The sequence below is a fragment of the Zonotrichia leucophrys genome, chromosome 5 (assembly GCF_028769735.1).
Source record: "Zonotrichia leucophrys gambelii isolate GWCS_2022_RI chromosome 5, RI_Zleu_2.0, whole genome shotgun sequence".
NCBI lineage: Eukaryota > Metazoa > Chordata > Aves > Passeriformes > Passerellidae > Zonotrichia > Zonotrichia leucophrys.
The window spans coordinates 24,372,467-24,388,313 of NC_088175.1; the positions used below are offsets into that span (position 1 = coordinate 24,372,467).

The 15,847-nt window shown below is 38.0% G+C and overlaps 1 protein-coding gene across 4 annotated transcripts; it reads right to left on the minus strand.

Moving 5' to 3' along the window:
• Nucleotides 1–1,891: 1,891 nt before the first annotated feature.
• On the minus strand, nt 1,892–10,664 carry ZNF770 (zinc finger protein 770). Of its 4 annotated transcripts, none has more exons than XM_064715345.1 (2): nt 10,530–10,664; nt 1,892–5,845 (listed from the first exon to the last, which is right to left on the minus strand). In XM_064715345.1, the coding sequence occupies exon 2, from the start codon at nt 5,701–5,703 to the stop codon at nt 3,508–3,510; it is 2,196 nt and encodes a 731-aa protein (XP_064571415.1). In that variant the 5' UTR covers nt 5,704–5,845; nt 10,530–10,664; the 3' UTR covers nt 1,892–3,507. The 4 variants fall into 4 exon arrangements, with proteins under 4 accessions (XP_064571415.1, XP_064571414.1, XP_064571416.1 ...); XM_064715344.1 differs by having other exon boundaries at nt 10,509–10,663; XM_064715346.1 differs by lacking the exon at nt 10,530–10,664 and adding an exon at nt 7,379–7,446.
• Nucleotides 10,665–15,847: the final 5,183 nt, after the last annotated feature.

The following is a 15,847-nucleotide window of genomic DNA, read 5'->3' on the forward strand; positions in this document are numbered from 1 at the left end:
TACTCCTTTAGTTCTCTGTGTGTGTGAGTGTGAATCTGCTGAAGGAAACAGACCATGAATGTTGCTCTCTTGAATTCTGAAGTATGCTAAATTTGTGAGTTAGGCCTGTGAGTTACTGTGGTGCTATATAAGTTCTTTGGGAAACGGTTTAAATTCAGTGCTTTTAAACTGTTGGCCAAATCTGGGGCTAAGTTTGGGGCAAGGGGCTCCCCATTTGAACCTTGTGACTCAATTGGAGGGTCCCTCTTATTTCTTTTATCCTTTACCCTTTTCCATTCTTTGCCTTTTTCCATCACCAACATGCACACAGATTATTTTAGTTTGATTTTAGTCATAGATTGATTTATTTTCGATTTTAGACTGGTTTTTTTTGTGGAAGAGGTTTTACAGAGCCAGAGAAAAGTTTGATAAAAGGATCCATGTTTTTACCCCTGAAAGAATTTTCTACCAAGGTCATTGACATAGAAACCAAAAAAGAAAGGATAAATAAGAGAAACCTGCAACTGCCTATTGCAGTAAGCACTTTGTCTCTCATGACCAATGAGTAAAGTGTAAACTTAGGAGCTTTGTAAGAATGTATAAAAAGCATGCATGCTAGAATAAAAATGGTTTGAAGCCTTCTGGAAATGGAGTGCGTGGCTTTGCATTGTCTCAGTCTCAACTACAACAGTATTTGTCTGTGTACTTTAACCATCCAATTAGTAATGAACACTGCCAACAAACTTTGTTGTGCTTTCACTTTTACATTAAACTGCTTTTGACAATACCTTTGCCAGTGATTCCTTGAGCCACCTAAAACAGTCATTTGTGACACACTGCAATGATAGTGCAGCATGAACATTTTAAAGGCATCCCTAGCCACATCTAGACAGCAAATGTATGATGTGATCAGTTAGTACCGCAGTTGAATGTCTTAAAAAAATCCCTTTTACTTTTTTCTGCTTGTTTTAAAATATTTGACCCTTCTTCTATTCCACACAGAACAACCTCAGTGCTAACCCATGCTGTTGGAGAAGTTCTCTTCAGCAGGAGCTCATGGTTAACACAGAAGGACCAACTGTTTTCCTCTGTAGAATATGCTTTGGTTCTGCATAGTCTCAAAAAATCCACTACTTCAGTACTATCAGATTATTATTATTAGTCATCAGTTCATTCTAACAAAACCACAGGCAATGTCTGCCACCAAAGATATTTAAAGAGTGATGGCTTGAACTTGCCTTGAAAATGGAAAATGACTGACATACTAATCAACAAAAGTGTTACTGTGAACACAGAGAAAACAGCTCTAGTTCAAATTCTCAAAGATACCTGAAGAATCTCACTGTTAACTGCAAAACACAGGACTCCAACCTTGGATTTTTTCTTTCCTGAATCTTAGAAACCATTTAACCCCTTTCCAAGTAGTTTATGGAATAATCCCCATAAAATAATTTATACTGACACAAAACTTTTTATGAAGGGATGGAGAGCCAGATAGACATTGTGACACTGAAATCCAAGCCCAAAGATTTCATTGCTTTTCAAATTCATCAGACAGTAACACTTCCTGCAAATGTCTATTCATCCCTCAAAATATTTCTGTATTACTTTCCCTTCATTTTACTTAAATTGGTATTTTCAAAACATTAAAGTTTTGTGTTCTCTAAACATTACTCTCATAGCACTTTTAAATGATTGTAACTCCATAAGAAAGATGTCATTATCTTTGAACATATTTATATTTTACAACAAAAAATATCTGAAATGACACCTATTGTTCTATCATATAAAGTTATTTTGATGCAGTCTTTTCTGCATAATGAATGTTAGGTAGTTTCAAAACTCTGGTTTGCACATAAAGCACACTCTGGAAGTACAATATAAATAAAATAGTTTATTACCAGTATTTTAAAAGAGCTCTACAATATGCTTTCAAAACATTTTATACAGCATTTTGTCTTTCAATATGAAACAATTCACATAAGGAGAAAAAAATCTCAGTATATAACTATAATCATCATTAATATACTGAATTTGTCTGTCATACAAAAGGCAGAGTAACTACAAATTGTTTCCAAGTATTTTGCCTGGTTTTATTCTCACTGAAAATGGAAAAGTAACATGTATGAAAATAAAACTCCTTTTACCCTTCATATTCACCAAGTACAACAACATTCATGCCATTTCAAAAATTAAAAAAAAAAATCAAACCTATTTTACTTAAATAAATATGTTTCTATTTAAATACTAAAAAAATTGTCATGTATCTTACAGGCATGTTAATTTAGAAACAGGAATAAGAACTTCAGGATTCAGCTATTCAAAGTTGCATAACAAAGGAAATATCCTAAAAGGTAGTTTTTCAGAGGACAAAAAAGAAGAAACAAACTTCATTCTTGTTTGTGATGTATGAGCTGCACTGTACTTGCACTTCTTGCCAGCCCCATTGGCACAATGGACAAAACCATCTACTTACCAGAAAGTAAAACTACAGATTCTATTAATACAAAATCAGAATTACTTAATTTCAGCTAAAAGTAATTTTCAGTCTCTTATATTTAATGTAATGAGAACATGACTTCCTGACAAAACTGCTCATCTGAGTTATTATCCCATCTTAGAGAACATTTCTTTTACTGGTTCACTTTGTGTGCTAGAAGGAAAGGAGACTGAACAGAGAGTAAGCCCACTTTTAACCTTAATGATAATTTCTTGTCTTTTTTTCTTACAGAAAAATAGTTCAGTAAAGTATAAATTGGCCAAAAATGCTAGAGAAGGCAAGGGATTTACAAGGAAGTAGAGTTAATGAAGCAGTGAAATGAATAAATTGATTATAAATCCTAGTATTATAGCATTATCTCCTTGTATTTTATATAAAAAGGGAAATTATCTGATTCCTCATGCATAGCTCTCCAAGCACATTAAGTGTAAATAACAAAGCAGGTTTTTTTCCTATCCTACAGGAAATAGAATCTTTTATAACACCACATCAACATTCTTCTCACTGAATTTTCTTCCCTTTTTCTTTTTCTACTCTTCTCTTTTATATAAAAAAACACCTTTTTTTTAAAGTACAGAATAAATACAGCAATAATCTGTTGCTTGGAACATATGGAGAACCAGAGGAAAGTAAAACAACCTTTTTTTCATATTCTCAAAATTACCTTTTTGTCTTTACTGCTAGTTTAAAAGTGTTATATTTTTCCATATAGTATTTTATGGTTTTAGTGATAATTATCTTATTCATGAAACATTGTAGATTACTGCAACACTATTGATACAACATGAATGTGTATTTATAAATTTAATCTAGCCAAGGGGAATGCAAAGAGCATCTAGATTTGTTGCATTTTAAAAAAACATCTCAACATGAATATCTCAGAAATTATATTAAGCAGAGAGTTTTGAAGACAGTAAATGAACTTCACCAGGTCATCTCTGTAATAGAAAATATAATCCCCTTCAGTTAATTGTTTGGCTTAATATAAATCTTTTATAATTATGCAACAAACAAATGTTAAAATTATTTCATAGGACATTATCCTGTTTTGATAAAACTAATACATTCTCTGCTTGTTCCTCAGTGGAACTAAGCTTTAAGCTCTCTTTAAAGTGAATAAGGTGGTGTCTTTTCAAATGTGGGGCCTGTCTGAATTTTTTTCCACAAACTAAACATTCAAATGGCTTCTGTCCAGCATGCATTAGGTGATGTCTTTCAAGCTTAGAAGGAGATTTAAAAGTTTTAAAGCAGATACTGCATTGATATAATTTGTTAACAGCTTCACTTTTTTCAGTACTTTCAGAAAAGTCATGCCAATAGCTGTAACAGCTTTGCTCTGCTTCCAGCAATTTACTGCACAAATACGGCTGTGGGTTTCTACTGCTGGTGTCAAGAACAAAATCCCCCGACTCAATTTCAACTTTGATTTCAGCTGCTTGGTTTGACTGAATCACCTCAAATTCTTGAAAGCCAGATGGCTGTGAAGGTGCTTGAGAGTAACCTGAATAACCCACAGGCTGAGAAGACATAAATCCAGTGTGATCTCCCTGGTGGTTGAAAAGTTTGTTCAGGTTTACAAATTCTACCTGGCAAACAGGGCTTTTACAGGCTCTCTTTTCAGTATGGGTGAGCTGATGTCTTTTCAAGTGAGCTGACTGTCTAAATGCCTTCCCACAAACATTACAGCCAAAGGGCTTTTGTCCCGTGTGTATAAGATAATGTCTTTGAAGTTTGGATGAAGATGGAAAAATTTTTTCACATCTGTCACATTTACACACTTTGTGTCTGTTATGTGTATTTTTTGCAGAAGATGAAAAAGCAGAGTGAAGTACTTCTGGATTATCAAAAAAACTATCATTTGACGAACCATATAAAGCATCATCTTTATTATCCAGTGAATCACCAACATTTAACATGCTTTCACCAGGAAGCATATCTTTTAAATTACTGCCCACGTCAGGAGGCTGTGGGTACTCTTGCCAAGGCAATGGCACAGCAAACGTTCTTTTCACCCGACTGCAAACTGACTTGTGCACGTCACGCCGGCCCCGGCGCTCCCTGGGAGGTTTAGTGGACACGTGCTGATCACAACGCTGCTCCCTAGCTGTGACCAGGGCAGGACTTCCAACGTGACCCCATTTAATTTTTTTTCTGTCAGTCAGAGAAAAATCTGTCGCCTTTCCTCCAGTATGCTTCAGTTTCATCAGGCTCTTATTTTTCCTGTTGACTGCGTGTCTGCGTGCTGTTGTACCATTATTTGAACTTCTGCTGTCTTTTGGATAACAACATTTGTGTAACTTTAGAAAATGCTCTGTTTCAAAACACTGGTCACATGCTGGGCACTGAAAGGGTACAATATAAATTGAGTGCACATCATGTGGGTCATCGTCCTGTGACTTGTGTGTATCAGCATTCTCAAAACTGTCCCGTTTTCCTTCCAACACGTTGTGTGGTCTGGGATATTTAAGAGTCTTTGCTTTGCATACAGTATTGGGGAAAGTCTTATTTCTGGCATGGAGCTGTTTATGCTTCATGAGTTTGCTCTGTATTTTAAATCCCTTCTGACAAAAGCAGCACTGAAAAGGCCTTTCTTCTGTGTGTGTGAGCTGATGAATTTTCAAGTGTGTTGACTGTCTGAAAGATTTGCCACATGAAGAACACTTAAAAGGTTTCTGGCCAGTGTGAATAAGGAAGTGCCTTTCTAGCTTGGATCTGGATGGAAATGTCTTGTTACACGATTCACAAGTGTGAGTTTTCTTCTTTCTCCTTCTGGCACCATGGAGCTGATCTGACTTGAGACACTGATGCAGCATCCACCTCTCTTCAGTTGCAAAGGGTTTCCAGCACACAGAACAATGAAATATGCCACAAGGGACCCTGTCCTGCTCAGAACTCACACAGTTTTCTGTTTGCTTTGTATCATTCTCATAGTTTTCATTATGAAGCTGCTGATGCTTTAAGAAAGTGATTACATTTTTGAAGTTTCTATAGCAAACAATACACTTAAAAGGCAGATTATGGGTTAACTGATGCCTCTCCAGGTGGACTAACTGCCTGAACGTTTTATTGCACACATGACATTCAAATGGCTTTTGACCAGTATGTATGAGGTAATGCCTAGCTAATTTTGATGGGGTTTCAAACTGTTTATAGCACATGTCACAAATATATGGCTTTTTCTTGGGTATCTTGACAGCTGCTACACAATGCTGAGTTTTTAACATTTTTAAAAGGTAATTACACCTCGCCTACTCTTAATTTCTTCAGATAGGTATTTCAAGTGAGATCATCAAGTGCACACTAAGATGGAAAGCTGTAGAAGCAGCAAATTTTCTTAGGAGAGAGATTCTTAAATCCCACTGGGTCCTAAAACAAGAAAAAGAGTATTATTTAGCCTGTATTAATGCATAATTGCCTAAGTTTGTCTCTTGTTTTCTACAGAAGATACCAAAAGTATCTAGATTAGCACACTCTTGATTTAATTTAGCTTAAAATACTTTCCTTGTAACAGAGTAATCACTAGTATCACTAGTTGCTACGTGATACAGAAAAACTAGATTACTTTCCAGAAGAAAAACAAGTTTAAGTCATCTGTGCTATAAATGCATCTGTTCTTCCAAATAATACACAGTTCAGCTACATTAAATTAATTTTAAAAAATTCAAGAACTTATTGTAATAAATGTCTTCTCTACAGCAGTAATTCTAACTCCCAAGTATAATATTTATGAAGATGAGAGAAAAAGAGAAGAACTAAGATTTCTTGCACTTCAGAAATACATTAAATGAATGCACTGTTAGTGAAAAGAAAACAGCTTCAATATATTGTTAAATTTACTATTCATGTTTCTGCATCTTATCAACTGTATACAGCAGTACAATCAATTTTGATTTCTCTCACAATGGCAAACGCTGGAGCCAGCAGCAAGAGCAACACACTAGCCACAAACTACAACCATAACAAAGACAACTCCCAGAACATGGAAAAAACACAGGCTATGTTTGCTGTCTCACCACAAAGCTAGAATCAGGGTTGTGATACCTAACCATGCATATACTGTGAAGTCATCAGGAATACCAAGGTAGTCAGCATAATTCATCATAATTATTGTTTTAGTCTAAACCAAAACAGTGAAATATGTCTAATTTTATTTGAATTTTCAACACAGAATACAGCTGGGCAAGCTACTGTGCCTCAGCTCAATGACTTACAAACAAGAAAAAATAATTTGCAAGTTCCTGAATGCATGAAAAGTTATTAAAATATTGATAGGAACAGCTAGAAAGTACCTCAACCAAGCCTTCCACTGTGAGGCCAACCCACGTCTCGACAGCCTCCAAAGTGGTCTTAAAAACTTCACTGAGGGAGGGTCCTCAACCTCAGCAGGGCTCCTGCTTCAAAGTTTCACCTCCTCATGAAGCTTTTCCTTCCACCCAGCTGAGCCTTTCTTTACTACAAAGCTATTGCCAGTGTCCTCTGCCACTACTTTATGTATTCAAAGTCTGCTTTCTCATCTTTTGTTTTGAAACTAGGAAAATCCTGGGGTTTTCTAAGTAGTGCTTTGAGGTTCACAAAAAAAAAAAAAACAAAAAAAAAAACAAAAACCACAACTAAAAAACCCGTGTTTTTAATCATCTCTGGACCAATTTCAGTTGGTCACTTCATTCCTAAATTGCAGCATCTAAGAAAGATTAAGTATTCCAGTCCACAAGCACACAGAATAAAAAACCCTCTATGATATTACCAATATAAAACAAAAGGGATGAAGGGAGCAAACTTTAAAGCAAGAGCGTAACAGTTAGCACTTGAGTTGTAATATCAAACTACCACAACATATAGTTAGTAGAAATATCTTGTGTATCTCACAGTTATTACAAGTTGAATATTCATTCAACATACCAGCAGAATAAAAAATTAACTTCTTCAGTGCCTCCAAAACCCTTGTCACTTCACAAAGAGATAATGTCCTTATTAAAAAAAAACAAAAACATAAGTACACAAAATGTCTATTCAAAGTAATTGCAAAGAATAAAAGCCTACTGCATTTTAAAGCAAGTTACAACCTGGTTCAAGATTCAAGAAACATGCACTAAGACTGAAAATATCTGGCCAATCAAGATTTTTCTTAAGCTTAATGGAAAGAAAACCTGGTAATGAGGTAGAATTGTTCCATCCCTACCAGATATGTTCCTATGTAACTGTGGGCCTTAATAAGGAACATCCGGATGTTTGCCTAAGAAGTGATTGTCACTGCACTGAGGAGTTTCTTAATCTCACTGAAACAGTTCAGGGTAGATAAAGCAGTTGAGAATGTCATTTTTTCCTTTCCAATTCTCTTTTCCTGTAGAATTTTAACAGCTACTCAGTTTCAGTCTCCTTTTGAAGATGAAAGAAAACACAACACTTTTAGGAGACCCCCTTTTCCTCCCAGTTGTCACATCATGTGCATGCTGGGAGTTTAGAGAGAGTAAGTGTGTGACACCAAATGCTTTCTAGTTGGTGCTACCACGAAGCTAAAGACAGGCAGGCTGAGGAGAGGAGAAAAGATCCTCTGCTCTGCTGAGTTTCTGTGCAGCTCAAGGCAGCCTCCATTAGCAGGGAAAGAAAATCTCCTGAGGAAGAACTGCAAAGAGTGATGAATTTCAGTTAACATACTGTCATGCAGATCTAATTTAGACATCAGGAAAATGCTCAAACACTACAGTGACATGCAAGGAAAAGAAGTCCGAAGTCAGAGACAGCTGTGGCACATTACACAAGGGATTTTGTATTTAGCTTATAAATTTTTTAAGATTCTGTCTGGTGAATGAGGAAAATGCTCTGTAGTACAAGGTGTCAAAAGCAGAGCAGAGCTTCTTCTTGTGATCTTCTTGCCCTGTGAAAGACTAAGGCTCAGATAAGCTAAACCAAGGGGATGCAAGGGAAGGAGAAAGGAGCCAAGACAGAGCATTACTGTGTGCCCCAAATATATTTTCAAATCCTATTTACTAAGGACAAGCATCTCCACATCTATTTCAAGGTGCTCTGAGCCTTGGACATCTAAGGAATAAACATGCTGCTGCTGAAGATCAAAGAGCAAAAGACAAGCTTGGAATGTTGCTTCCTGCTAGCCTTGTCCTAATTAAAGTTAGAAAACACCTCACTATGTGATAAGGATTTGGTTTCTGGCAAAGCTCCAACTTAATATTACGTTGTCTCTACTTTTCATCTTAGCTGCAAGGTCATGCAGAAAAATAGAACCAAGGAGTTACACAGGCCACTGAAAGTCAGAGAGGACCCTCCTAAGTAGTATTGTTTAATAATTAACTGTTTCCTTAATATTACAGATGGCAGCAAGCTGCAACAAAACAAAACCATGATGGAAGAAAATTCTGAACTCGAATCCAGTCTTTGCTAATCAGAAAAGTTTGCATTGTAGTGTTTGTTTGGTTTTTTGTTGTTGTTTTAAAAAGCTCCAATAAAAAAAGTAAACAACCAATCAGGAAGAGGGAAGAGGGTATTTAAATAAGAACAGCAAGATCTACAATTTAGGACAGAATAATCCCCTGGTGCAGAAAAGACCTAGGGTCTAAGTTGGAACAGAAGGTGAATATGCCAAATATACCAGGAGGAGTGAATGACAGGACATAAATCTTCCTTCCTACTTACTTACTACTGTTTAGAATTCAGCTAGAGCAGTCTCTCCAGTTTTGAATACTGCCCTTTGAATTGAGTCAAACATATGAATTTGATCAGAATGAATGAATTCAGAGAAGAGCATCAAGAATGATCTGAGCTTAAATGCAAAATATACAAGAAAAGATTAAAGTAACTGAGAACATTTAGGCTAAAAAAGAGGAGAAACAATTAAAAAAAAAACCCCACACTCACACATCCTATAAGACAAAGCAAAAGAATCACTTTTAAGGGAAACAGAAATAAGCTGTTCCCCAAACCATTTGTTGTTGTGAATGAAAATGGCTTCAAATTACCGTAGAAAGAATTCAAGTATATTATTGTCCTTACAGCTGCAAAGTGTTTCTTAATGAGCATACAAATAAGTTATATGGGGAGATTGCTCTGCCTACATTGGAGGTCTCCAAAGCAGGTTGTACAAACATTTCTCAAATTCCCACACCCATACAGCTGACCCTATATAAGAGAATATATTCTTGTGTTGTTTTTGGTGACTCCTTATTGTAATTCAAAACAAGATATTTAGGAACTGAAAATTCAATATATTTCAAAATTTTCCAGGGAGGATTCTTCTGCATTATTATTAATCTATCTTCAAATCCTTGAGGCACACTAAGGCTTATAACCTCCCAGAAACATTTATATAAGAAAACAAATTATAATAATAGATACGTGAAGAAACATAAGGTGCCTCAGATAACACTAATGACTCAAAAAGAAAGTGGAGCCAGAGAGAGGAACCTGAGCACCAAGACAAACATTTTGCCCGCTGGATGTCCTCACCAGCTCTCCCGAGAGAAAAGTTTGGATTGCTACAATGGGAGAACAAATCACATCAGAAATGGAACCTTAACCCGCCGCTAACACAGAAATCAACAACAGGCATTATGGCTCCTCAAAGTTAACACCCTTTATTCTCGCCTCTTCTCCTTGTAACTATCCCATACACTTCCTGAAGCCAACCAAAGTAAAAGATGTATGATGGTGAAGCAGGGCTGGTTTAAGAACAAACCTACGTTCTGCTACAGGGGCCTGAGACCCCTGCGTGTCACCCACACTCCCCCAACAGGACTCACGTAAATCCAGTCAGAAACCTAAGAGCAGGTGTCGAGGCGGCCCTTGCGGACACACATACAGACACACATACATACATACACGCACACACACACACACACACACACACATCCGCAGCACCCCCGCCCCGGGCCGGCTCTCCCTCAGCGGGTCCCTGCTGGGCCCGCGGCCGCCCGGCCCCGCCGCGCCTCCCCCCGCGCACGGAGACCTCCCCGGCCCCGCGGTGCCCCGGGCTCGGCCCAGGGAAGGGGCAGCGACCGGGGGCGAAGAAGGGAGCGACCTGGAGAAGCAGCTAGCGCACCTCCACCTTCCTCATCTCTCCCGGGATTGCTGCCGCCTAAACTCTTCCCCCCGGATGGCACCGGGACAGCGGGAAACCCGGGCCGGTGCTTTCCGTTCCCCCCGCAATCCGGCCCCGCCCGCCGCTGGGCCGCGGCCGGGACCAGGGGCGGAGGAGGCTTCATTTATGTCGTTTATGCCCAGGCAGAACATGCCCCCGGCCCTGCCGATGAATTTTTAATTGGTGTGGCACGTTGTTCTGTACGAACAAGACACATTTTCTACTGCAGCCACCCAAAAGCACATAACCAGTGCGCGGTGGTTGCAGGGTTGCAAGCAAAGCACGATGGCAGTTACACTCTTATTATGTGTTGAACGCACAGCAAAGCCGAACCAACTGACCTGAAAGGGCAGGAAATGGTACCAGGAAGGGAAGGGGAGAACAGACGCTTGCCCAGGAATTCTAAAAGCACCTCCAATTACGCGTGCACACAGAGGTGACGGGTTTGGCTCCTCTGCAGGAGAGCGGGAGCCAACAAGGGCAGGAGCTGTGGCTGAGGGATGGACACCGGCCCAGCAGGACTCAGATCTCCCTCGGTGGCCACAGCCCGGCTGAGGTTACCTCAGAGGGATGGCCAGCAAAGGGCTGAAGGCATAGAGAAAAGGACAGAAACCATTTACAGGCGGGGCCTGCATCCAGTTCAGGGCTCCCCAGCCCAGGACCTGCTGGAGCAAGTCAGAAGAGGCCGCAAGAAGGAGCAATAGGAGCACCTCTCCTGTGAAGACACACTTAGAGAGCCGGGGTTGTTGAGGAAGAGAGAAGGCTCTGGGGAAACCCTACTGCTGCCCTCCTGTGCTTAAAGGAGGCTTATAAGACTTTCCAAGGCGTATAGTGACAGGACAAGGAGCAAACATTTTAAACTGAAAAGGAATAGATTTAGATTGGACATAAAGAATAAATGTTGCACAAATAAGAGTGGTGAGGCACTGGAAAAGGTTGCCCAGAAGCTGTGGACGCCCTATCCCTGAAGTGCTCAAGGCCAGGCTGAATGGGCTTTAAGCAAGTTGGTCTGGTGAAAGATGTCCCTATCTACAGCAAGGGGTTAGGCTAGATAACCTGGGTTTGGTCCCTGTCAAACCAAATCACTCTATTCTGCTATTCTGCCTCATAAAAGAACATGCAAATGACACAACAAAGTGTAAGAGATTAATCATAAATGTCTGTTAATAAAACACAAGGACATGGATGAGGCTGTTTATGTTGTCCCCATTGGGACAGAGAATTTCTAGTCACGAGACTTTTGACTTAGCCACCTGCATTTACAGCTCAATATGAGCTCTATTAGTGAAATCCCAAACTCTTTATCAAAGGCACATAAAGACATATTGCAGATTTTTTCTATTTTTTGTAATTTGTTATTTTTAAGGTATCTGTCATATCCCAGGAATTACAGAGGACCAGCAGATATCTTCTATGCTTTCCTTTTTCCCTTAAAAAAGGGACAGCTCACCAACCCCCACCTTTTTAAACACTGATAATTGATTTGACTATCTTTGTGAGTGAAATTGCAATACTGAAGACAAAATAAGTCATTCCCTGCGATAAAGCTTATAAAAGGTTTAATTTTTTCATACAGATGCATTTTCCTAAGAGCTTTGCTTATTTTCTTTTGTTCATCCAGACTGAAATGAAATAATTATTTGCACGTGCAGCATTAATTTCTTAGAAAAACATGACTGCCAGCTCATTCATCTTTTTCAGCTTTTTAAGCTCCTTTTACTGAGACTCCATCTCGGTACAGTGGATCTGACTCTTAGTAGGAGGACCAGAAGAGGGCAGAACAAACAAAATATCAAAATGTAAATTAGTAAAGTTTTAAAATTGCTGTGGTAACTTAAATTGTCTTTCTGCTCTGGGTGTCAAGGCCTCTCTCCCAGTCCTACTGGGAATTCAAGCAGAAATCATCTGTGCTGAGGAAACTCCAAACAACTGCTGTATATATAAAAAAGTAATTGTTTACTCATGAATGTTGCATACATTATTGAAAGAGAAGTTGGCAGCATTTTCTAGTCTAAGGATAATTTTTGCAGGCCTTGGTATCTGTGAAGAGTACAGCACCTCGAAGAGATACCTAGAAATGTCCTTTTGTGTTACCTTGGAACAAATGTCTGTAGAACAATCACTACTTCTTAGCTTAGCAGCATTAAAAATCAAATTATTCTCATTGCCAATGGTATAAATAACTTCTGACCTAATTTACAACACACGAGCCAAATTGTAACACTACAGAACAAAATTTATTTCCATTTAAGCTGAAATGCTCAAGCAAACGGCATAGTTAGTGTTGCTTGTTGCTTTAGGGGCATACAGTCACATATTAACCAGTTACTCCCTGAAAGGGAGCCAAGTCTTGTGGTTAAAATGGGGATTGGGACAGCCTAGAGCTGAAGGCTTGAAAACACTATATGGCCACAGGGAAGTCACTCAGGCTTCTAAATGTCCATCCCCTAGCTATAAAAAGTGCATAATAATTGCCATGTGCATCTCATAAAGCTATTCAGAAATATTAGTCATCGTTTAATAACTGCAGATCACCTGAATATATATATTTTTCTTTTTAAAGCATCTATTTCATTTTAAAGTGTATCCAGCCTTAGCAGCCTGCTCATGAAACCCCTGGTCTGGTCTGAAGCAAGTACACAAGCAGCTGAGTTCTGCATGTGCCTGGTAACAAGCTAGTATAGCAGACCCACAGCTGGTGTAGATTGTTGTAGCTCTCTTGATTTTAACAAAGCTGTTGCAATGAATACCAGCTGAGAATCTTCTTGTGTAGTTCTAGAAGTTACCAGAAAGTATAATCCAAAAATACTAAATTCAATCCTAGCCCAGTTATAACAAAACAGGTGAATTAATTCGATATGTTTTTGTGGAAAACACTGCAAACACACGGAGTCAATTATATGGTTTTATGATGCCAAAGAAAAAATAGGCAGGGTTTGTAGGAGGTCATGTTGAAACATTGTAGCAACAATGCAAGACCTCCTAGGAGTGGAAAGTGGATTTCTTTTAAATCTAAACTGATTTCAACTATTCACTTATGCCTTCTTTCCACATCTCGGTTGTGGATGTCTTTTTGTAACCTGACCACAGTTATTTTCACAATCCTGTCCCATTTCAGCAAGTCATTGGGATTTACTCGCTGCCCTTTGCCTCATCTTGTGTGCTTCCAAGCTGTAGGTAGATATGTGCTAGGATCTTGATGACCTGTTAATCGAGGTGCTGTGGTACACACCATTCTTGTAACTATTCTCCAGCTGGTTCTTCTTTCTGATGCTTCCACACCCAGATGTTATTCATTCTTACTGCACACTAATATTAACATTTGTAGCAGTTTTCTACATGCTAAGAATACGCAGAATATTCAGGATGTGCATGCTTTTTATACATATTATCCTTGTTTTACTTATCTAAATAAGGTTACATTTAACAGATAATAAACCAGGAACATATTGAAACAATCTGCATGACTGTTATCTAACTTGGCACTTGAAAGGTTTTACGGAATTAGCTGTAGTGATAGCTATATTGTTATGTGCAAGATCCTTTTTAAGTGGGTTTTTTTTCAAAGAAAAGGAAATGTAAAAAATAAATGAAAAAATAATTCCTAAACTTTCCTTAAATAAAAATTGTGCAATAGAAGGGTTTCACTGGCTAGTGCTGAATTTCAGATCCTGAAATGCTGTGTTCCTTCATTTGTGAAAGAAAATTTTACACAACAACATAAGTTATGTAATCCTTTTACATTATTATTCTAAATGCATATTGCTCCACTTCTTGTAGAAGGCGCACTATCTAGAGTAGGTATTAACATCTCAGTCTCAATTTTAACAGAAAATGAGTGATTAGTCTTTTTGTGGGTATATGCTGTAGTCTATTGATATGGAAAGCCAGATCGCATTCAAATACATTTCTGTTCCCGTTAATTTTTAGGAAACATAAGATTTTGCCTTAAAATATTGTGAAGATGCCTCTGCAAGCTGACAGTTGGCAATTCAATTACATGAGTTGCAGGGACAGTCTGTGAGTTAACTGCAACACATTATCATTAATCTGCTCTTGTCTGCTTTTGTAAGGTGTTCCCTACTTTAAACACAAGCTGTATATGCAATGTGTTACAGCGATTCCCCTGGTGTTATTTTTATTGTGTTATAGGCTAAATAGACACATAACACAGTATATAACTTGCTAATGTGTCAATTAATGCCACCTCGGGGCTGCAGTAAATTGCAAAGGCTTTTAAAACTGTGAATATGCATTTAATGTTAGTCTTAGGTTTCTTCCTTTTTCTCTTGCCCTATTTTCTGCCTTTTTTTTTTCCCTAAATGGTCCATCTTAAAGCCCTCTGGTGCATAACAATGAATTGCCTTGAGGGAAGATAGTTGTTTAATGAATCTCAGAAATATGTATTCTACACATGCAAGTATCATATTGTATTTGATTAAGCACTGTGTGTCAAGAGCTCCATAAATTCTCTCTGTATGCTCAAAACAGAAAAAAACTTGTAATGAAATTTTTGAGAAAAGTTATTCAGCCAGACTTACAAAAACATAGAGAAAAGAAAGAGAAATTTCCAAAGAATATGACGAAATTTTAAAGACAACACATTCTACTCACTTAATTCTATGAGATGTAAGAATAATTACATTTCAGTGCCTTTATGAATCACTTTCATAAACTTTTTGGCTTTGTCTAGCAATATATTATGCTTTATTTAGCAGTATATTTCAAAATAATTTTCTTATCTGGTATAATGTACTTGAAACGTATACACAAACCAGCATATGTAGATGTTCATTTGTTGAGTGAAAAACCCACAAATTGCTGGCTCACACCTCTTAATCTCTTCAATCCCTTAAGAATCCCTGCTTTGAAATTAGTTGCAGGCTCTATCAATTTTATCTGTTTAAATGGACAAACCTAATTACTACAGAAGAGCAATTGATTTTTAAATTACCACTGATTGCACAGTGGGTATCTCAGTGGGAAGACAGGTACATTCAGGCTCTCAAATAGAATCAATGTATTAATTAATCTACAGATTGACATACTCCATAGAAAGTTCCCCTGCTCTTCACCTCCTTCCTGTAGATTCATTTGTTTCATTTTAAAAGACATTTCTGATGATATAGAAGTGAAAAATCAAAATGCAATATAAAATTGCACTTTCTGTGTCTAATGTGTGAGTTTTGAGTTTCTGACTTTGCACATCCAGTGCCATTTGCTAGCTTAGGTGGACACTGAGTGATAAAGTATTCCTTACATCACTGAAACATTAAATT

Excerpts from the sequence above, each read along its gene's own strand:
- ZNF770 (XM_064715345.1), bottom strand. The coding sequence starts at position 5,703 with ATGTTAAAAACTCAGCATTGTGTAGCAGCTGTCAAGATACCCAAGAAA.